Raw genomic sequence first — 23,723 nt, 5'->3', positions numbered from 1 at the left:
CTCTTAGGGCGAGAATCGCTCGTTCCGCGACGTGATTGGCGCATACAAGAGTCGAGGCGGGCAGAGACTCTTCTATTGGCTGTCTCAGCTGTCAGCAATCACCGCCCCACGAAACGTCGCTTGCGTCCAGTTTCTATCTTCCTGTGTTACCGCCCTTGGTGGTTGAAACAGTGGAAGGACTGACCCTGGTGTGAGTAAGGAAATAATAGTTATAAAGCGGCTGTTAGCACCAACGGAAGAGAAATAACATTCGAAGAGACCTTTTATTAATGTGCCTGCGGTTGCTCGGAAACAGTGCTTAGGGTAAGTAGCAAATGCGATGGCTTTGGAGTTGCTGTAGGTTGTAGGGCTGCCCAAATCAGACGCACACTGCTGTGTTGGCTGTCTGTGAATGTGGTAATCTAATTGATACTGTGCGCTATGAACGGATAATAAGCTTTTCGAACACCGACACATAATTATTATTGCACAGAAAGGGCTGGCACCGTTAGTGGTTTAATGGTCTGTTTTCAGCGAGAGAGACGATTAAAGTGAAGTAGCGGGAGGCAGTAGGGAAGGAGGAGGAGAGTACTGGACTGAGTCATTTTTCTCTCACATCTCCGCTGAGTGTGTAGGGGCGACGCTGATTTCACATTTTGAATCCGACTGTGGGAAAGATTGCAATGAATTGCTAGAAAGGATTGTTTCCTATTGTTCGGTGTATTACTTGAGTTTACGCCCAAGTAATGGATAATTAAAAGAGTAAACGAGATTAAGCTGAACCATGTTTATGTTATGGGGATTATGTGGGGGCTCCCTCTGCTAGAGATAATGCTCTTGTAAAATGGGCTCACTTTGCAGGGCACAGGTTTGCTTATCGTCCTCAACATTAAATGCAATAGTTCTCGTTGAATAACATATCCCACGCTGATAATTAGGGGTGCTGTAAGTTTTCCCGGAAATGCGAATCTCTCCTTATCCCCTGTTGAGCGTTATTGCTACAGTTGCAATACAGGAAAACATTTTAATTCGCTGTGTGCTTCTTGTGTAAAATATATCCGAGGAGCCTAAGTGAGAACAACCCAGCTTGAAGCGGTTTTGAATTGGATGCATCGCTTTTAATGTAAGGCATTTAGTTTGCGGCGCTTTGTGTTGGACGATTTATTTTTACGAGAGCTCTTGTCATTTACATTTACGTGGAGTCGCCAGATGTGCCGCTTATAGGTTGTAACGCTACTGCTACACCACAACGCAACATGGACTTCCCCCGCCGCAGCAGGAGCCCAGCCTCGACGGCGGTCTCCTCTCATTATTTAAAGATGAGAAGTGAAAGGGTGGTTGAGGCAGTGATCAGATTGCAGTCTCTGAAATCCACACAGAGCTTTATGCAATCAATGCTCTGTAGACGACCAATGAAAGGCTGCGATCAGAGTTATTTTTTTGTAGCCGTCCCCTAAATGATATTGTCGTAAGGGTGATAACTACGTGTGCATGTATGCATATAAATCATAGTTTCGTTAGTCATGCACAGTGTATGATCATGGCGAACGAAACCACGCATGCCTGTTAGAATTGCTGCCTTGGTGCCAGTATGCTTTCACATACACCTTGTTTGCCCTGCAGCTGATAACGAGCTGGACAGGCGCGGCGCACAGACATTTCTCGACTGTGCGGTTTTTTATAAAATGGGTTAAGGTTGCAACGCGTATGTACCGGTCGTATCTAACTGGCTAAACCAGAACTATAATATGTTGTGCTATGCCATGATAGCTATCTTAGGTATGTAGTTGTGAATATGACAGGTGTAAAAGTCCTAGTTAATCGTGAACGCACAAAGTTTAAAGATTTAAGACTTTAAAAGACTACAGACTAAAATATAATTAAAACTGCTCTGCTGCCACTGTTAAAATACCGTTCTGAATGTTTTTTTTTTAAAACGTGTTATTAGCTAGTCCGATACTGGGTTGAGGGAAGACGGGGCCAATCCCGGCAAGCAACGGGCGCAAGGAGGGATACACCCTAGACAGCACCGCAGGGCCCACATCACACCATGAAGGCATAATTTTCCCAGAAGACAGTAACTCTGTCAGTATGACTTTGGACCGTGGGGCGGACACCGGAGCCGAAAACCCAACCGTAAATGGAAAATACAAACTTCACACAGATAGCAGCCCGGGAATTGAATCCAAGGGCCCAGCACTGTGAGACAGAATGGCAAACACTGTACCACTAGTGTCCCTCATTAAGAATCATTATTCTTAAATATGGAGTAATTTAAGTTAATATTTTTAACACTTCTAAATCAGTTTGGATTTTCAAATTGTAACGCGATACTACAGGACAATAAAGTGTGAAGCAGCTGGTTGTCTGAGATGGTCTTACTTCCGTTATTGTCTCAGATGGGAAAATTGCTTTGCAGGGAAGTAGAGACACAACACATACACAATATGTAACACAACATGAGTCTTCAAGGTATTTTCTCTAAAGAATCTTTTGTACAGTTGTTGAAGTGTGCTCATGGTTAAGACTGCCTCTTGAGAACCTTTAACATTTTGCATGTCCCCTGTTTTGCGTTAAAATAAATATACACCCCTTAAATTCCATCCCCATTATACAAGTGATTATAGGCTCTTAGTCTCTGTCTCACATAGCAATGTTAGAAGCTGAGTCTCATATCGCCTAGCTTAGTCGATGCGAGGTAAAGTCTTTCCTTGATTGTACCTGGTTAGATTCTTGCCTGAACTCGGTAAAGAGGATGGCAGAGATTAACATGTTTCCTTGTGAAATTGATTTTGCTGCTTTTAAACACACAGACTTTCCTTTGTTTTTGTACTGCCATAGATGTAATCTAGTCATAGGGGTACTGTTGCGATCCTTTGCTTGAGAGGGCTCTCAGCACAGATGGGGGTCAGAGACAGCAGACCTGATGTCCTTGTGTGGGACAAGCCCTAGACTAATCAGTATGAAACAGCTGAATCCATTTCCTTGCATGTGAAATGATTAATAGTAGAACTCGGATAAACTAAAGCTGGCAGATCCCAATGGCTTTAAATAATACGAATGTGAACAAAATTAGGCAAGCCTAGAATAGAATTTTTTATTTTCCTTTTCACGACACTTAACACTCTTCTGCACAGTTTACAGAGACTCTCAGCACAACTTACAAAGATAAGTGATTTCTAAACACCACAGATGCTGAGCTCCACCAGTCTTTGTGACGCTGTATTCCTTTTCTTCACAAGCTTGGGAATCAATTCTCAGCTTTGTGGTTGAACGTAGAGTATTTTCTTGGTATTCTAGGAAGTTTGGCAGTTTTTTGATGAATCTGCCGCATTGTTCGGTGATAAATTCAAAATCTATTTTCTTTCCTTTCAAGGCTTTAAGTGTTTTTCCGCTAAGTGGTGATGAAAATCAAGTCACTAACAGAAGAAAGACTAAAAGAAGGAATAAAACTGCCAAAATGTAACAATCTGTATGTAAAGATAATATGTAAATGACCTCTGTTCTGAAAGGCAAAGTGAGGTCCTTGGAGAGGTGGATATATTGAAGACAGACGTAGCCAAGGATATGGGATCAACCCTTATTTCTTTTAATTATTTTTGGTTTTGTAAACCCTTTGTAAAAAAATCCCAAATAATGTTTTATGATTCGTAGCATCTCACATTGATCTTTTGGTCCATTTTAGTATCACTGTCCCCCGTTGAGGAACACTGTTTTCCCTACCTCAGTCTTATTTATTCCGGTTAGGCTTCAAATCCCCTGTTGGAGCTTTGATTGTGATATATTACCGCATCATTAAAGAAAAGCCTCCCCATTTGAGTAGTTTTTTATCCTTGATTGACGCTTTGTAATTCTTTTTTAAAAATAAAGAGTGCCTCGGTACAGAGAAGAGGTTAAAAAAGTGATCTTTCACATCCCCTCTGAAGTTATAATGTGCATGTCCCTATCTTGCTTATGAAGTGAACTCAGAGAGTTAAATCCCATCTGTGTATTACGGCAATCTAATGTGTGACCTGTAGGTTTCCTATAGGCTGGCTGTAGTGTTTCTAGCTTGTCCGGCCCCTAAAGGACAGAGATCCACACATGGGTGTAGCTGGACGGTTGACAAGAGTTCTGCTCAACAGTGATTCTTGAGGGGTTTAAGCACATGATCACATACTGTAGCAGCACTGTACAAGCAGTAGAGTTTATTTTAAAAAAGTTAACTTACTTGGTCCACAAAAAGTAAAAACCTTGTCATAGGTTCGGTGCTGGTAAAGTAGTGCCTGCTTAGTGATCTTAGCCTGTTAGGGGTTACGGAATCGTGTGTGTTGGGAGTTTTGCAGTTTAACTTTTTACACAGGACAAAGGGATTCAAGTTTGTAAAAAGTCTTAGCATTGTTGTGAGGAAAGTTTAAAGGGTGTTTGAAATGCACAGTGTTGACAAGCTTGGATGTGCAGAATTCCAGATATTCATGCACCAGTGATTTGATTTTTGCCATGGCCTAACACAATGGCAGTGTATTATGCGGCTTGCCTTCAAACTGATCAAAAATATTTTAAAACAATTACAGAAAAACCTTAAATATCATACCAATGTTGCCTTAGCTGTTATTATCATTGAAGATGGTTACAAATTTAAAATAGCATTTTTGACAAGGTAAATCCTGATATTTGTAAGAGTATTATGTATATTTAAATAGATTAGCCTAATCCATTTCTGGCAGCAGCTACAGGGGAGAGTGGTCCTGTGCTGGCCCAGTGTCAACATGATCAAGTTACTGAGAAGTTTAATGGTCTGAGCTAATTGTTAGAGGTTTCAAAATATGAGCAGTCTTAAGGCCAAGGTAGCTAGAGAATGTAAACCTAATGGAAAATAAAAGCTCCCCTGAAAAAATCAGAGGGTTTAACTATTGTAAGGAACATAATGTTATCTGTATTGGAGTAAGAGCACCATTTGAAAGATTACTCAAACTCAGAATATGCCCAATCTTGGAAATTTAGCATGATCAACTCTGGATAAGTCTTGGATGGCATCATTTTACTTCAATCATTTTTATATATTTTAAAATAAGGCTTGAACTGCTGGCTTCTACAATGGTAGTAGTATTAAAGCAAGAGATTATTATTATATGTCAGAGAGTGGAACATTTTCTTTTTCCCTTTCAATGTCTGGCCCGAATGTACAGTCACAAGCTACTCAGAAGCTTTTATCATATTACGTTTTACATATTTTATGGTTCTCCAGAAAGGTGCACAACAGGACTGATTACAGTTTTACATGTAAGCTTAAGAAGACCTAAGCTATGGGGTAAAGGACAATATTACATAGCATTTGGTACTTTTCCATAGATTCTTACAGGTATAGGTTGTAACTAAACAAAATAATACATTTTTAAGACACCCCATTTACATTTATCTGCAAATTTGTTTTGTTTTTTAGGACAGCTGTTTCAGTTCAGCGTTCAAATTCTTGAGTGGTGTTTTGTTTTTCATTAGCAATCTCACACCGAGATCCCACACAAATATTCAGACCAGATGGTTGTGATTTAGTGGGGAAGTGTAAGAGGAGGATGGGGAGATCTGCTCTCTAGCTCTCAGGACGTGAGAGCTGGTATGCGCAAGCCTTCCTCAGCCCTGTGTCCTGCGGAAGAGAGCAGGCGTTTCTGCAGTGGAAAACCTGGTTCGATTCTGTGATGCAAGTAAATCAAAGGGATTGATAAAATGGGTCTGTCATTTTTCAGAGGTGCAAGTTATGGTGTGTTTTTTGCTTGAGCTCTACCTTTTTTAATGCTACGCTAAAATACAGTTTCTTTACGTGATGGTTTTACAGATCCACTTGTTTCAATTTCTCCAGACTACGCAGCATTTCTGATGTTTTGATCTATAGGCTATAGGTGGTCTGCATTCAGGTTCTGTGTTATATCTGCAGCAAGCCACTGGTTTTGATCAGCACAGGGAAAATCAAATGACAGGACTTGAATGTCAGGAATGCTCCTGCTTAGAGTGCTAATTTGTATTCCATCTAGCATCATAAGGAATTCCCCTTTCTTATCAGGATTCTATCTGCATCGGTTTAAAATGGATATATGTGTACTGAAATTATTTGCCATTCAGTAATGTGAATTTCTAAGGCTATGCTTGCAAAGCAAGTAACTAAATGTCCTTTTCAAAAAGGTACTCAGAACTATGACATCTTTTTCAGTACAGCACATAAAGCTGTTTCACTGTATTAGCATGCCAACTACTGTACAGTATTTCAATTTACCCAATAACCCTCCATTGAGTCATATGCATTCATTATACCTGGTGTTTTGTTGTGTATACTGATGTTCCACAATTATAGCATTTAGCGTTCCAGTGGTCATGCCTTTTATTCACTGAATAGTTCTGTTTTCCCCACGCTTTGATGTCTTTAATCCTTTCTTTAACCTTATGTTAAAAATGTGTAGTGCTATACAGTAATCAGAAAAGATTAATTTGAAGAACTAAAATAATTTCAGAATTAGTGAACCCAGAAAGCTACATTGAGTCCTGTTGCGGGCCAGTGCTGTACCATTTCAAGGGTTAAATGAGAAAGTCTGCTTTGTTCAGAGAATAGTTAACATCTGTTGCACACTGGAACTCTGGAATAACGAGGTAATTGTGTAAACTGTGGTTAGTGGGAGAGGACATTGATGAAGTTCATCCACATTATAACAAACAACTTATGTAAACAATTTGTTTTTATCGTTTTCACATATACTGTACAATCATTTGGGTTTCCTTTTATGGTGTTAATGATCAGAATGCACATTGAAGGAATTTGAGTTTTTGTGCCTCCTTTTGTTTCTGAGGTGTCAGCCCTTTGTAATGATGTGTCTCAAGGCTGCTGCTGAAAGTCAGAAATGAGATTTGGTGCACAGTAGCACAGATGCCCCCCATGTACAGCACATTCAAAATGGGCAGTAATAGGCCACATAATATGAAGATTAACAAAGCGTTCTTTATTCAGGCAGCTCATGAGCATGCAGTTTGAATCGGAGGGGGAGAGGACATGTTAATCATGCTTTATGCATACATTTTGGGAGGTTGTTGTTCTCGTCTGGCTTCATTCAGAAAGGTTCAAATGAAGCCCATTGGACAGGAGTGGGTGGTCCAGAGGAAGAAAAAGGACAAAAACTGGGCCTTTGGCTTTTACAGAGCTATATGGAGGCTAAAGGTTAGCTCAGAACTCAGTGGGGGCATTTTCCAGTTCATAGTCTGTTTCATTGGCAATGTGAGGAGGGAAAGAAAGAGATGGAGAAGAAGGAGCCAAAAGAATGGAAACTGAAGAACTTAATGTAACTCTTTGTTTCCACTTACATAACCTTTCCGATTTATTTTTTTTGTTCGTGCATGCTTGAACAGTGTACATCGGCCTGTCTGGACACACCGACCCTGAAGACGCCACAGAACCTTGTTTAGTCGACAGACGCAGTGGCCATGGCGTTGCCATTTAAGAAGGACTTGGAAAAGTACAAGGAGATCGACGAGGACGAAATCCTCAACAAGCTCTCCGAGGAAGAGCTCAAGCAACTGGAAAGCGCCCTCGAGGAGCTGGACCCCGAGGTGAGGCCACGGCAGACTGCATGCTTCACAGGGCTGTGCTGGGAGAACCGGGGCTCTCGCGTGGTTTTAGCAGCACAGTGACTGGCTGTGTCAGTGTATATTATCCCACTACACAGCACAGTCAGACAGACAGCCAGGACTGCTGCTGCTTGCATTGCACAGCTGAGTACTTAAGGGTCAGTAGCTGTGAGGGGTTAAGACTGGGCTGTGTAGTATCGTGGGGGAAACCACGGAGGTGGAAGTTCAGAGCTGTTTTTGAGGGATTGTTGGAAAGCTGTCTCTGAGATGTATTTCAGTCCGCTGTTTCTCACTCCTGTAGTTATAAGCCTGGTTTCTGTTATTCAGTAAATTGGCAGTATGGGTTTTGCCGATTCTAAGAATTGCCACCTCAGCAATGTGTTTGATTGATTTCCTGTGTGCAGATTGAAGTTGGAATATTTTTCCTTTTTTTTTTTCTTTCTAGAATGCGCTGTTGCCAGCAGGATTGCGACAGAAGGATCAGACCACTAAACAAGACACAGGGCCCTTCAACCGAGAACGCCTCCTTGCCTACCTAGAGAAGGAAGCACTGGAGTATAAGGATAGAGAGGATGTAGTGCCTTTCACAGGAGAAAGGAAAGGTATGGTGGGCAGTGAGGTTCTGTAGGGACAAGTGTCTTTCACTCAGCTATTGTCAGACTGCTGTGCTTTTAATATTGCTAATAATCAATAGTAGATAATATTGGAAGTAAACTGAGTAGTTGTTTAAAAAAAAGCTTATGAAACGTCTGTAGAATATACATGAAAGGATTTGGAAGATGAATGCAAGATTTTTAAAACTTGTTGGGTTAACATTAGATAAAATTGCCAAAAGACGTCTTTTTCGTTGTCGGAAAGCACAGCACGCTTTTCCGATTTAGAAATAGCACCATTTTAAATCCTGCTAAAATTTTCTTGGGCACTTCTCTCCATTGGTATGAAAAATAAATATAGGCCCGCTGAAGCAGAGTGTGCAGTAAAACAGTTTTACGTCTTTCTTAAATCTGGGATGCGAGTGGTTCATGGATTTTAAAATGATGAAATCATTAATCAAATAACGACATTTTACTAAGTACAATTTATAATCTAATTAATCTGTTTAGTAAAATTTAATAATACATGTAGTTTTCCTTTTCTTACATATTTGTAAGAAAAGGGTACTATAAAACAGTGCATGAGCTGAAGTTCTGGGGGCACTCTGAAAGCACTTGTGTATTCCCTGTCAACTTTCACAGACAGGTTAAACCTGGATTACAGAGGCTAATAATGGAATTTAAAGCCTTCGCATTACACATGTAGCATCTTAGAAAATCTACCTTTTCACATGAGTGTCTGCTTGGCTATTTCTAATTGATCAATTGTCTTAGGTTTTCATGTGCAATTAAAGAAAATAAAAAGTGCAGGTGCAGCATTGTAACATAAGCAAGGTTACAGACAAGAGGAGGCCATTCAGTCTGGCGATCTCACCCAGATGTTTCTTGAAAGAATCCAGTGTATTGTCTTCAACAAACACGGCTGAGAAGCTTGCTCTAGACTTACAAATTCCTTTTCTGTAAAGAAGTACCTTCTATTCTTCTTTTATCCCTGTAATTTCTACTCATGTTTAGGTTCCCAGTAGTTTCAAGCCCAGCAGTGCAGCAACAGCTCTTATTGCTAAAGGTATCTTGCATTATGCAAATTACAGTTCTCAGCCCTCCTGTTCTTTTGTCTTCTAATCAAAGGGTACGTGAATCCCATGTCTGCTGTGCGGTGTCACAGTAAAAGTGTCTTTTGCCTGTTGGCACAGATAGAGACGTGGCTCTGATCAGGGGTTGGGTTTCCTGATTACAACATCAGCAGGGCTTTTGTAGAGCAGTTTTGCCTCTGGTGAGTAGAAAGAGGAATGTGTCTTGTGGGGGGGTCAGGTTAGAGTTCATTATAAGGTCTGAGACTTCATACCGCATGTTGATGATGCGCATTGCATCATCATGCACTAAAATGGTGTGAGCAGATTCAGGTGGTATAATACACTGGTGTTTTCCTGTCAGTAACTCCCCAGCAAAAACCGTATAATGCACATTTTCTTAACATGACAAGTGGAAGCTTCAATTTTTCTCTGCTGTCTTAATGTTTACAATATTGTTTTTTTTATATTTTCATGTTATCTTGTGATTGATTAATCCTCTTCTGTCATGTTTTCTGACAGGCAGGTTATGTGTGTAGCTCATTTCATGGTACGGGAATAATTTTGTTTAGGATTTTGTAGAATTAATACATTTTGCAGAAATATGAGTGCATAATGATAAAACATTTCGGTGTTGTGATAGATCTGTTAAAATAAGCATGTGGAAAATTAAAGCACTTACATGAGGTTTCTGGAATGATATACTAAATAGAAAAGCATTGCTGAAATAGGATGAGTTGAAATACACTTGACTTAAATCCTGCATTGAAAATGAATTGCTGTTAGAAAGGCACTCCTGTTTTTGTCTTGGAATGTAGAGGGAATTGTATTTAAGGGTGGAATGTAGCTCACCAATTGAGTTAGCAAAGTTAAAAATAAACTATTATTCAGTGCTGAAAGTAACAAAAACAGTTCCCTCAAAGATGTATGCTGTAACCTTAGTACTAATTAGTACTAATTCATCTTTTATGAGAATTTCCTCGAGTTTCCAAAGGCAAGGCTCTTGGTCGTTTTAAAAGGTGATTTGAAATCTGTAAGTTAAGGAACACTTTTTTTTTTGTTAAGCCTGGAGTTTAGCCAAATTCCAAAACCATTAGTATTCATTCTCTGTGATGCAAATAGAAGATGTATTAAATAGTCCTAGAAAGACAAAAACAGAACTTAAAACTTTGATGGATTCTTGGTCTTAATATGCACATTAAGAGATGGATATATATCTTCTTCCTCAATTAAATGTTTCTGCTTGAAGACTTTAATTCCTACGATGAGCAGTGTCCTTAGCCTTCAAAAATGTGTTTGTATGACTAAATCATTAGTTTTTGTTTTTAATTGATGCTTGAAATAAGTCATACATTGTTGCATTGTATGGCCTTTTCTCATGTCTTGTTTTGATATGTATTTTTATATGTACAGTATCTCTACTGTTGTTGAAAAAAGGAAATGCATTTCATTTACTGACTAAAGCCATACAGATGTCGGATATTTAATGAATTGTTATCGTAAAGTCTTGTTGTTTTTCTCTTTCACGCAGGTACAGTACAAACTCGGGTACACTAAAGTTGATAGTTTGTGCCTGTATTTGTAAAAAAGTTTTTCCTGTTTTCTGTGCTCTTCATCTTACAGAAAGGCCATGCTTTGTAGTACATCTTGCTTTTAGACCACAGTCATGAATTATTAGGAATGCAAGGTTCCATATTTGATTGGGCAGTTCACTATTATAATTATGCTTGTCAGCAGTGAATGACGCAGAGCTAAAAGGTGCCACGGCATGCTTTTGCTACTGAGTATAGTGTATTAAACTGCAGTGTCTTCCACAAGCAGGATCAGTGGAACATGTATAAAAAATCTTTAAGAGGCATGTTTTTAAATGGACGCTAAGCTTCTTTAGATAAACACAAGGGTTTTTGAGATTATCACTTACTTGTCAACAATGGTGGTTTTTGATGTTTGCGTTCATTTGAACGCGGAGTAATGCAGGATCTTGTGTGGCTGCATTACATAGATTTGTTTAAGAGGACACTCTTCAATACGACCTGACCTTAATCTGCATCTTATGTCCATCAAACAGTGTTGAACTTATTTTGCTGCAGAATGAAGTGGACTTTACTGGAACAGGTCTGGCATTTGAAAGGGAAATATTAGGCTGCCTTACTATCTTATGTGTTGTTGACCAAAGGAGCAACATCAATATGGCAGATTTACGTATTAAATTGGTGTTTTTAGTGACACTCTGGTTCATTTGCCTTTAGTTGGTATTGCATGGAGTTAAAAAGATATATAGTACTCTCTACTTTTTTTCAGTTCTGATCAAAGTGTATGAAAAGCTTTTCTGTTGAATGCTGGTTGGGTACATCTCCTGCGTTTTTTACCTCAGAAGTGGGATAACTGCAGTGCCTGATAATCTGTACCCTATTGTTTTACTAATCTTCAGATCTTTAGCTGAGAAGAGTTGGCTTTATAAGTGATCATTTCTTTGATTTCCCAAGACTGGAAATGTATTACTGCTGTCTAGACACTTTCCTGACTCTGATCATTAACTTCATGCCTGCTCAAGACTCGTACAATATAAATCCCAGTGATTTTTGTTGTGTCCTTTTATGATACATCATGAAAGTCTCTGTCAAACTTTTTACCACTGCTTGTGCTACATGGCAAAATATGTGTGCATTCAGTACATGAAACATTGTGCTGTGCATCAAATTGCTTTGTTGGGTTCTTGCAATGCATGTACAATACTTTACAAAAAAACAGGAAAACTACTGATTACCTTCTGATTGCTGGTTGGGAGGCTGTCGGGAAGTGCAAGGTCCCTTAGTGACTCTGCCTCATTAAAGTGTAGGGGACTACTGTGGGGGAGGAGGCGGTGGGAGAGTGTCTTTTAATATGCTCGCCAAATTTTGCTGCCGCTGTGATATGGAGTTACTGGTTCAGCTGCACAATCATGATATTTTTTCTTAGCAATACTCTTTGCTTCTACAAAGCTCCCTTCAAGCTTATGTAGAACAGACAGTTACTGCATTGCTTTGGAAGCGCTGCTACGGCCATTTACTCTTTCTGTCTTTCTGATGTCCTGTTCTCTTGGAATTGAATTGAGAACCCCCCCCCCTCTTTTGCTAAGCAGTAAGGGTTTTAATTCACCTTTCTTTCATTTTCACACTTTGATCATAAGCATTCGAAACAGAGAGTATGGCTATAGATAATTGGGTGGGGGTGAAGGATACATCTTAAAGTCCTTTTAATCTCTCATCTGGCCCCTTTTTAATAAACGTTTAACATGTTTAATGACTGTGGTCACTTGGAAAAGTCCTGGCTGGACAGCACAATACTGTTTAATCTTTTATTTGAGCTATTCAGGGGTGAGACTGTAAGGGGTTTGCAGGAGGTGGAGTTTCTGTAAGGAAACTGTCTATCTACGGTTGTACGAGTTGACGCTGATCTTGAATATCTTCAGTGCTTTAAAGCATTGTAGAACAGCAGTTGGTCGCTGAGGCATGTCATTCAGGCCTCATGGTGGTTTGGCTGGCAGGATGCTCTCCCTAGTATAGTAACTCTTGTACGGTTACTGGGGAAACCCACTAACCTTTTTATATTTACACTCCAAACATTTATTTTCATTCACAGTAGGATCCCAGGGTGACAAACTAAACCGCCATATTATGTCACAATTAGTTTTTTGTACTTTATCTGCTGTACACAAATATTTTTTTTATAAAATAATAGAAGTGATATTAAACATTTTTAAGGACAGAGCTGTGATTTAGAGTTGATTGGTAAGAGTCCAAGGGTAAAAAACACCTTACTAAATCTGGCAAAAGGCATTTATGTTATTATGTTATCTGATGGTCTGTAATCAGCTGCAGAATGTGGCAACACCCTCTGTTGTCAACAGCATGAGATCTGGGAGTGGTCCTGAAATGTGGTGCACCATGTACAGGCTAAGAGCTTTAAGAGCACAAAGCTAAATTGTATTGAAGTTCACTCTGTGCTCTCTGTAGACTCTACATCCCGTTTGGTTTAATACCCATAGGTCCAGACTATCAAATGCCAAAAACAGACCAAACAAGATTTTGTAATTTTCAGTTGGCAGGTGGGATGAAATTTTCTTAATTAAAGACCTTAATCAGTTAAAGGCCTAGATTGTGTTTTGTCAGAAAAATTAAATTAAATTAGTATTTAAATTTAATAAATATTAGGTCAAAAAAGAGCAATTTTCTTTTTTATATAGCTTTATATAGCCTGCCTATGTTGAATGGCTTGTAATTACTAATTAATAAGTTTTTTTTAGAAATATTATATTGTTATAGTATCCTGAGGTAATACGAACCCATTTGTTGAAGGTAGAGCTCCAAAAGATTTCTTTTATTAATATGACAACGGTTTTTAGCACCCGTCATGAGTGATTGGGGTTTTTGTCAGGCTGTACTGTTTTTGAGAAATAATAGAGGAAGTTTCCTTCTCTGTGGAAACACGCTCCTGGGAAAGCACATACTTGTTTTGATACGAGGCAGTGATTTTCACAAAATGTGTACACAGAGGAAACTTGATGTTGTGTGATAAGTTTGCATATCCTGGTTAGCGGGACATTTGTTTTGGGAAAGTGAGGTAATATGTTCCTCAGTGCTACATTGTGTACTTCGGGAATGGAGCTCCTCAGCCTGGAGGGGAGAGAGTTGGCAGGAGAGGAGTGGGATGGCGTTGCTGCATGCCAGAGAAGTTAGTCGACAAAGCACTGCTGAGAATGTGAAATAATGGATGAGCATGGAGAATAGCAACTCTTAACTTTTTTTTTGCACGTGCTTTCAATTTAGTTACATCCAGTTTTACATTTCTAAGAATAGTTTTTTGGGGCTTATTTGCCAATGCACTATGGTTTATCAATTTTTAGGAGGCTAACCTTTGAAAAGAATTGTGAAAAAATGATAAAAAATGCCAATTTTCCCACAGTTATTTTGCTATATGCCCATCTGACCTCCAGTCACCAGTTGAGTGTGTTCATGTCTTGGGTCAAAGCTATAAAACCCCTGAAGCACAATAGGAGAATGAGTGTAGTCAGACTGTACGGACCCACCGGAATTTCTTTTACCATGTCAGGCTGTGCTGAGATGCATTGTGCCTGCAGGTGTTCTGGGACTTGAAGAGAAAGTGTACCTGAGAGATTTGAACCATTATTTGGTGGAACTCAGGCAATTGTACGCTGCAGCCTGGAGAATTCTGGGTCACAGTCATCTGGTGACATTACTTGAATCCAGAACATTTGAACCAGAGAACTTGACCTGCACTCTGAGCAAGTGCCTTTACAAGCTGAAACACTGAGAAAGCCCACAGTCTGTCATCGTGTGAAAATTCTGGCCTGTGTACAGAGCGGTTTTATAAGTGCTGAATGAACAGGTTGAATGACATTTGCACTGCTTCTCAAGTACATTTAGATCCCGAGAGATTCCAAGGTTTATGTATGTTGCTATAATCTACCCTGCTCCCTGCATGCACTGGTTCAGTTTTAGAGTCTTGTAGACATTAGTACGTTGAGGTATGTTTTTCAGTACACTACATATATTTTTCCTTTCTTAGAAAAATGCACTTTTGTTTCCAAAATACAGGCGTGAATCTCTCTATATATTGCAGCCTTCTGTGCATGTATTGTGTTGGTTGCTAAGTCGAGCATTACTGTTTAGTCCCTTGGCTTTGTGAATTAATTGCCTGGAAAAAATGGATAATGGAAGAAGTGTAGCCCTTTAACTGCTGCTGTATGTAATTATCTGTGAAGTTTAAATGTTAGTTAAAATCCTGCATTCTCTGCATCACCAGAAGTTTCTGTATTCTTTTTTTGTATTTGTGTTCTTTGTATTGATCACCAGTCGTCCAGTTCTTGGACTTTTTCTAATCGCTGCGAATGCGATTTGCATTAAATGATTAGCTAGAAAGTGTACAGGTTCCCCCCCAAAAAGACATCTAGCTAGCAGCCATATCACCCTGCAACTCCCAACTGGCAACCCTTTGAAGCTCAGGAGGTGTGAGCCTGGTCAGTACCTGCATGGGTGACCTCCTGGGAAAACTAAGGTTGCTGCTGGAAGAGGTGTTAGTGGGGCCAGTAAGGGGCGCTCACCCTTTAGTCCATGTGGGTCCTAATGCCCCAGTATAGTGACGGGGACACTATACCGTAAACAGGTGCCGTCCTCCGGATGAGACGTAAAACTGAGGTCCTGACTCTCTGTGGTCATTAAAAATCCCAGGGCCTTTCTCGAAAAGAGTAGGGGTGTAACCCCGGCGTCCTGGCCAAATGTCCCATTGATCCTCTCCTAATAATCCCCATCTATGAATTGGCTTCATTACTCTGCTCTCCTCCCCACTGATAGCTGGTGTGTGGTGAGCGTTCTGGCGCACTATGGCTGCCGTCACATCATCCAGGTGGATGCTGCACATTGGTGGTGGTGGAGAGGAGTCCCCATTACCTGTAAAGCGCTTTGAGTGGAGTGTCCAGAAAAGTACTGTATAAGTGTAAGCTATATTATTATTATCTAGCTTCCTTTTAGTGTTGAAATATTTCAGGTAGTGTTTGGTGGTGGCAGTTGATCACTTACTGTACAAATGTTCATGTTTGTCTTCACTAGTTAGTGCGTAGTTCAGTCTCTTTTCTGCACTGTAAATAGTGATACCCCTCCTCTTGGTGTGCCTAGAATGGTTTGCTTGAATTAACAAAATCACAGTACTGAGGTGACAAGCTTCATAATCTGGTTATGGAGTTGCCAATTACTACAGTTTGTTCCACAGAAGAAAAAATCAGCATTAGCTGTGCTAACCTTTTCAAGTTAATGACCGTGACAGAATTTTACAGCCGGTTTGATTTACATACCCTGAAAGCATTCACTCGTTAAAAACAACTCTGTGACTTGAGATATTTAACAGTGCAGAGAGTGTGTGCTGATGAGGGCTGCTTTTACATGGTTTACACTGATGCTGGTAGGCCAGAAATAGTTTCTACACTGAATGTGTTTTTGAAAGCTTTGTTTTTGATATTAATGTATTTTATGCTTTTCTCTCTTTCCATCTGTGGAGTTTCTCTCTGTTCTTGTGCACAAGCAGGACAAAAGGAAAATGTAGGAAATATTCATCCATTACATCGGAGGACAGATATTGAATTCCTAGAAGGCCTGGTCTCGACTTGTTCCATCATTAAACACTTACACATTGGGTCTAATTAGTTACCTATAATTATAAAATAATCTAACAGTAATTATAATAGTCATCTTTAAAAGACCTTAAGAAGAATGTATATCATGTGTCCAATTAGGAAAATTAAGTAATTGTTTAACTGACTAATCAGGTTGGAACAAAAATTGGAAGATATTAGGCCCTCCAGGAACTGAATTTGAGACCCACGCTATATGCATTTTGCCTAAGATCGAGTTCCTGCAGCTACAGTTGCTGTGATATAGTCTATGCATACAGTGTAACTTCCTCTTTAGATTACTTTTCTCTTGTAATCCTGTTTTATGTAAATTCATTGTTTGGATTTAAAATTGGTTTAATTACAGTAACCTACTAAACCTGTCACCAGTTCAGAATGTTTTTTTGAGGCAAAAAGGGAAAGTGTCTCTTTAAATATTTGTATTTTTTTATGTATTGTTGCATATTATAATAAGATGTATTGTCTGCCTACATCAGGTAAAGCATGGGTACCTAAACAAAAGCCAATTGAAACACGCAAAGAGGAGGTAACGACCCTTGACCCGGAACTTGAAGAAGCCCTATCTAGTGCCACTGATACCGAACTGTGTGACCTAGCAGGTAAGAGGGCAGGAGGGCAACACTGCTGGTACGTTGTGGTCTGTATGGGAATCAAAAACCTAAATAGATGTTACCACTCCAGAAACACAACTTTATAGAATGATCCTGCATTAAAGTCACCAAAAGCCTCAACATTTAGTCTTACTCCATTGAACATTTTAAAATGCAACCAGGCACTTTGCACTATTATTTATAGAGTCTGTTGTCCTGGCACACTACAATGTAGCTGTGTCTTTGCTGCAATTTATTCCCCATTTACCAAAAAACACAAAGGCCATTCAGTCCAAGCCAGTAGCTATAGTGTGGATCCTGCTTCACTCCATGTAAGTGTTTCCTCTGTCCTAATAGCTCACTTTAGTAATACATTATTTATCATCTCCCATAATTCAAAGCTTACAACATTTCAAGGTTCATAGCAAGAAACTTAACCTAGAAGGTTTACAGAAATGTTGAAGCATGCATGCTTTATTAGCAAAAGAAAACCAAGGAAAACACTTTTAAAGCAATTTTATCTTTATTGTGTTTTTATATCTCAAAATGTTTTTAATAGAATATACAGTATATCAAACTTAAAGCATGAAATATTGAAATTGTTAATTAATGCTTTAAAATATGTATTACCAGTCTAGTTACATCTAGTGAAAAGAAATCTGCAGGCAATCACTGCAATTCTCGGTTGCTGTGGTTACCATAGAGATGTCTGCCAGCTTGCACATCTGAAAACTGGGGTCAGTGTTCAGGTCACCAGACAGACGGGGGTGGTTTAAGATTTTGAGAATAAGTTTAGAAATTGTTAATCACACAGCCGTTTTATTTTGATTGTTTTTAAGCTATTCTTGGAGTGCATACGCTGGTGACGAGCACTCAAAGCTATGATGGAAGTAGCAGTACAGAAGGCTACAACAGTAAGTAAAAGTTTTAACATCATACTTGTGAGAAATGGGTTCCATTTCACTACAGTAATGGAATTTAATTTTTGGCTACAGGGCTTTACTGTTCTGGTTCTAAAAATGTAGGAACAATGTTTTAGATTTATTGCAGTAAAGCCTTGTGAACATGCAGCTGAGCCTTTGTTGACTGTTTTATAGACGTCATTAAAGGGGAAAAAGTCAAACCTGTCTTTGACGAGCCACCTAATCCTACCAATGTTGAAGAGACCTTGCAGAGGATAAAATCCAATGATCCAACTCTGACAGAGGTCAATCTGAACAACATCAAGGTATGCCTCTCGCTCTCACCAAATGCCTGATTGTGTTTAAATCCTGAAGGAAAACTGAATGTCAACGTTGATGGCTTCCATTTAGTTTTGGGGAGTTTCGTGTTGTTAAGGGAAGCATAAAATCTGCCGTTTCCGAATGTGAAAACCGGGACTGAAACGTTGTGTCCGCATGCTTACAGAATATTCCCATCCCAACGCTGAAGGATTTCGCAAAGGCCATGGAGAAGAACACGTGTGTGAAGAAGTTCAGCCTGGCAGCGACGAGAAGCAACGACCCGATAGCTGTTGTAAGTGTCTTTTCAGAGAAGCGGTTTAGCAGGGATTCTTTCTGGAATGCCATTTATATTTACCTTGACCTGCAAAGTAGGTGAAACTGAATTCTCTGGATACAAGAGCTCCTTGTCCTTAGTAGGAGTTATGTATGCTCAGGACCATGTTAATTTCTATTGGGTTTCTTTTTTTCCATCTCTCTGTCTTGTTTTTTACCAAAATTGTGTTAGTTGTGGTGCTTTCTTATTTTTTGCACTTACAGTATGTTTTGATATGAAAGATAAAATAGTAGCAATAGTAGGTCAAAACAATTAGTAACGGTCAGAATAGTTCATTTATGTTTTGACATTTTCCATGTACAGAATTGAATTGTTTTATGCATATATTACACAGGACATAAATGTTGATGTATGTGTTTATTCCCTGTTTAAACAAACATAATTGTTTCAGATCTTGTTACAAATGTTTTTAAAACAATGCTTTGTGTTTTAATTTTTTAAGAAAATGAAAGGAATTTCTTACTCGGGGAGATTGTTCCCAATGCAACAGTACTGTTTATATAGAGAAATGGAAACAAATGAGCACATTGTACTGACTAGCCACTTCTCATGTGTGGCTGTACTGAATCTCTTTTTACAACCTCTCCAAGGCATTTGCAGATATGTTAAGAGAAAACAAGACGCTGAAAGCTCTGAACCTGGAATCCAATTTCATCACTGGGACTGGAATTCAGGCTCTAGTAGGTGCCTTAAGGGACAATGACACATTGACAGAAATAAAGATTGATAATCAGGTAAGAATAAAGCCAGTGTATGCACAGCTCTCAATCTTTAGATAAGAACAAATTTAAGCCCCTAGTTACAGATCTTAAAACTACAACAGTTCATCTGGACTCTTTGATAGTGGTGTCTATCAAGGGTGGAATTAAAGCAATTTAAACATCTTTTTTCAAATGTATTTTTCATGTGAATTGTGTCCACTAAAAATGAAATGAGTTCTGTTTTGTTTAATTGCTTGTTTTTCATGCCTTTCTATTATACAGTCCACATTTGTATTTTCATGCTGTATCTGAAACTCCCTCATGTATTAAATGTAATTAATATTTATGTCAGTGGTTCCTCCTCTTACATTCGTCTTTTCAATTGGGAGTTAAGTTATAGTGCGTCAACTAACGTTAGTTGTAGAGTACAAACAACTGACTTTATCATTGACCTGAGACAAATCTACTAAATTTGAACTTAAACTTCTGAACTCCGTTTCTCAGTTCAGTTTTTTTTGTTTCACATGTTCAGTAAAAATCGTTTTCAAAGTTCCGGAGTTGGCTTCCACCTCAAAACTGCAGCAGAGATGAATGATCTCTTTCTTTCTCTGTCAATTGATAAAACAGAGGCAGCAGCTGGGTGCCACAGTGGAAATGGAAATAGCCAAGATGCTGGAAGACAACACGAGTATCCTGAAGTTTGGATACCACTTCACACAGCAGGGGCCTAGGGCCAGAGCTGCAGCAGCAATCACAAAGAACAATGACCTAGGTGAGAACAGTGACCCATGCTTTACAGCTGGTTGGGCAGTGTCTTGTTCTAATCAGTTTTAAAAAGTATTTTTATATGAAAAGGATTACTTTAAAAGTTGTGCATACTTAACATAGTTTTATCATCCTAAAGAATAAATAAAAGACTTCTATACTACAGAAATCTTCTTAGATCTAGAAGGCATCTCTTGTATTGGGTGTGAGTCTGTTTATGTGTTTGTTAAATAAATACTTTGGGTCAAAAGGTCAGAGACAAGGCAATCAATGATCTCTTCACAGACAGAAAAACAGATTGTTTCAAAATATGTGAAATGTGAATTGAAACAGAGTGATCTGTGATTTTCTTTGGTACAGACATTCTTTAACTTAGTAATCATCTGACCATCTTTACATGTGTCCTTATTCTTAGATGTGCATCATTTAATAATGAAGGTTCTGTTGAATTAGAATTGAATTTTTGTGATGTAAATGATGAAAAATGCTGTACTCTTGTGCTTTTTTGTTCTCTATTCCTTGTGCTTTTGGTCTTTTATTCTTTTCTTTTTTCCATTCATGTTTTTGTGTTTTGAAATATTTCTTTGTTTCCTTCAACCAAGCTGTTCAGCCTTTCACCCCTAAAGGTCTCTGGAGTGAGAGGCTATGTCATTGTACAGACTCCCTCCCACCTGTCCAGCTGTGAGTCTGCACAACCCACACCTGGCCTTAAGCCTGCCATCCAGGGTTGTGTGTAAAGCTGCCAAAAATGACAGTTTTTTATCTGTAAGGTCTAAGTTCCTTTTCAATTCTCTGAGTATGTTTCTTACATGTCTAATAAGCAACAGGTTTGCTTTTTGAGTGTGCTGTCTAACAGCATGTGATGTGTTCTCAGGAATGCACAGCGGCTAGAGTCTGTAGAGAACTCTTCTAACCCATTGATAAACCAGCATGTTACTCTTGTTCTTGAAGTAGTTCTACAATACTGTGTGCAGTGTGACAGTAGTTCTTGTTGATGTTCTTATTTATATGCTATAGCTGCAATTTTTCAGATATTAGCCATTTCTTATAGTATTTTAGATGGGAAGTTGTGTGCAGCCTGACTTCAAACCTCAGAATGTTTCAAACTTCTCAGTTCATGCAAAATCACTGTTTCGTAAGAGTGGGTTTAAAAACAGTTGTTTATGAGTATCCTATTAGTTTCAGACCACGACATATGTTAGGTGATCCTAAAGCAATAGACTAGTGCTACTTGGCATTCAGACTAGTCTTGGATAGATTAATTTCAGTGTCAAATCTAGTCATTAACCCACCTATTAACAGAAGTTTTTAAAAAAGTGACAGCTTTTTGAAGACTTTCATGTTTTGTACTTGACTCAGAAAAAAAGTTAATATGGATCATTGAAGCATACACTGACAAAATGTTTGTAAGAGGGGCTTATTTATCTTAAATGATAAAGCATTCAAGTTTCTTATGTGGTAACCTCTAGCTCTTTTGTTTAGTTCGCAGAAGGCGAGTGGAGGGAGATGTCTAAACGTGGATTGTTCGCCTGCCAAATGCCACATTGCATCTTGTGGAATTATTACAGCTCTACTGCAAAGTCTTGTGCCAAACGTCCGGGGCAAGGCATCCTCAGAGAACACCTGTCTGGGTTGAAGGGAAATGACTGGAATAGCCCTCTCCTATAATACAGCAGTTATTTTTAGTCTAGTAAATTGTTTAAGTATTTTTTTTCTTTCATAACACGTCTCGAATAGCACCCACCTTTTAAAAACTGTGCTTATAAAATAAAATGCTAGGAATTATAATGAGTAGTGATTTGGAATTTTGCACAACTTTTTTTCTAGGTATTGAAAACATTGTAGAAATATTCTAAAATCCTTGCTTGAGGAGAAGCACCAGGTGACGGTTTAGACTGGTCAGACTCCTTGGGGTGTTCTTAACCATTACCTTGTTATTGTTAAAACTTATTTTGTATGTTACATTGCATAGGGATTTTTTTCTGTATTTGTTTTTATATAATGTAATTAAGGTGCGTCATTCCATATTTTAAGTGGACACTCCCTTTTTTTAAGTGTATGATACTTAAAGGTTCTACCTGTATTCATGTGCAAGGCTTTTGGTATGCAGCTAGACCTTTAAAGACCTTAAGGTAGTGTTGTATTGATTTGCTTATTATGACTTTGAAATTTGTCATTATCAGCAGTAAGAATGGGCACAGACTGGAGGCTGTTTACTGTTTGGAGTCACAGGAAAAGGAGGGTTTGCATGGAGCCACGCTGTATGTTTTTACACCCCCTCCACACACACACACACTTCATCAGGGCAGTTGACAGTTCATGACTTCTTTCAACTCTCTGAAGCATGGAGTTGATGATAAAAAGGGAGCTGAATAGGACCTTGCAAGCATAACACTTTGTAAACTCGTGTGTCAGCAGCACAGGGATGAAGCATACTGATCATCTGTTAGCTTAAGCATGGTATATGTATGTGGTTTCATTCTCTTACTCCAGTTTCAAGTTTATTGGTAGTGGTAGGTAATACATCACATGTAATATCCTTCTGAGCACCATTGCATAGAGTGAAAGCATTGGGTTTCTTTACCAAAAATGTTTTAGATACACCATCTATGTGGTAAATGTTTTTTATTTTGCTCTGAGTTTTTTCTTCTTCTGTGAGAAAAGGGAACTTGCAAAACAGCCTACTGATGGACTTCAAAACCCCCACTGTTTCAACACCCTTTTAGTATGAAACTTGATTCTTAATCTTTTACCGTACGTTTTCTAATAAACTCTTAAAAGTCGTCATAATTTTTCAGATAATATGCCAAAGACATCTATTGATGATATTCAATTTGCATTGCTTTATTTGATGCATTTCAGATTGCTGAGTTATCGATTAAAAACAAAAAAGGAAGTTTTTTTTTTAACCTCAATCCATTTTATTAAAAGCCATTTGAAGATACATGGGGATATGTCCAAGTCCAATAGTAAATGTGTATCAATATAATTTTCCACTCTGAGTAACCCATTATATAGAATTCCAACAGTGAAATATTGTAGAGTTCATAAGAATAGCAGCATGCTGTTAGCTATAAATTGACTGGATTTATGCAGGGGAATATTTGCATGCTTTAAATGTGAAGGCTTGGCCAATTCTCCGTTGGTACTTTTCCATGTGATGTTTGTATAATATGTGTGGAAAGATAGCTCTTATATGTAATGATCTGCATTTGTGACACTCATTTAAACCACCTCCAGTTCTTTAAACATTGAATTCTGGTTTATAATTGCACAGTGGCCTTGAAAATAATAAACTTATTTTCTGAAGCATTTAGCCAAGTAATACAAGAACTTATACAGAATGTGTGCAGTAATAGTAGGATAAAAATGTTATTGAAAGCATTATTTTAACGAAAAGAAGGAAATTATTAAATCTGTGCAAAACTCTCCTGCTCTGTGAATATTCTATGACCTTTTGGTGTGTACTGTAGATGTTCCTTTTAAACTTAAGTACCTTCCCACAGCAATGTTATTCTCATGTAAAATACTAGATGTGTGTCTTAAGTTACAAACTGCTGAAATAACAAATAATGTACTTAAATACTGCAGGTTTGAACTCAAGAAGAGGAAATATTATGTACTGTTATTTACTGCATAGCTCAGTGGCACTATACTGTGTAAAACATGCGCAACAATAAATGTTTTTACATATC

General features: G+C 38.6%; 1 protein-coding gene across 1 annotated transcript; it reads left to right on the top strand.

The window, feature by feature from the left end:
• The first annotated feature begins 128 nt into the window (after positions 1-128).
• tmod2 (tropomodulin 2) lies at positions 129-23,723 on the top strand. Its single transcript, XM_088640890.1, has 10 exons — positions 129-303; positions 7,348-7,548; positions 8,012-8,168; positions 16,892-17,014; positions 17,845-17,919; positions 18,103-18,233; positions 18,413-18,520; positions 19,153-19,296; positions 19,891-20,035; positions 21,511-23,723. The coding sequence occupies exons 2-10, from the start codon at positions 7,423-7,425 to the stop codon at positions 21,540-21,542; spliced, it is 1,041 nt and encodes a 346-aa protein (XP_088497016.1). The 5' UTR covers positions 129-303; positions 7,348-7,422; the 3' UTR covers positions 21,543-23,723.

Source organism: Lepisosteus platostomus, chromosome 7, assembly GCF_059453375.1.
Source record: "Lepisosteus platostomus isolate fLepPlt1 chromosome 7, fLepPlt1.hap1, whole genome shotgun sequence".
NCBI lineage: Eukaryota > Metazoa > Chordata > Actinopteri > Semionotiformes > Lepisosteidae > Lepisosteus > Lepisosteus platostomus.
Note: the sequence above shows the minus strand (reverse complement) of the source record. Positions and strands in the feature narration are given on the sequence as shown.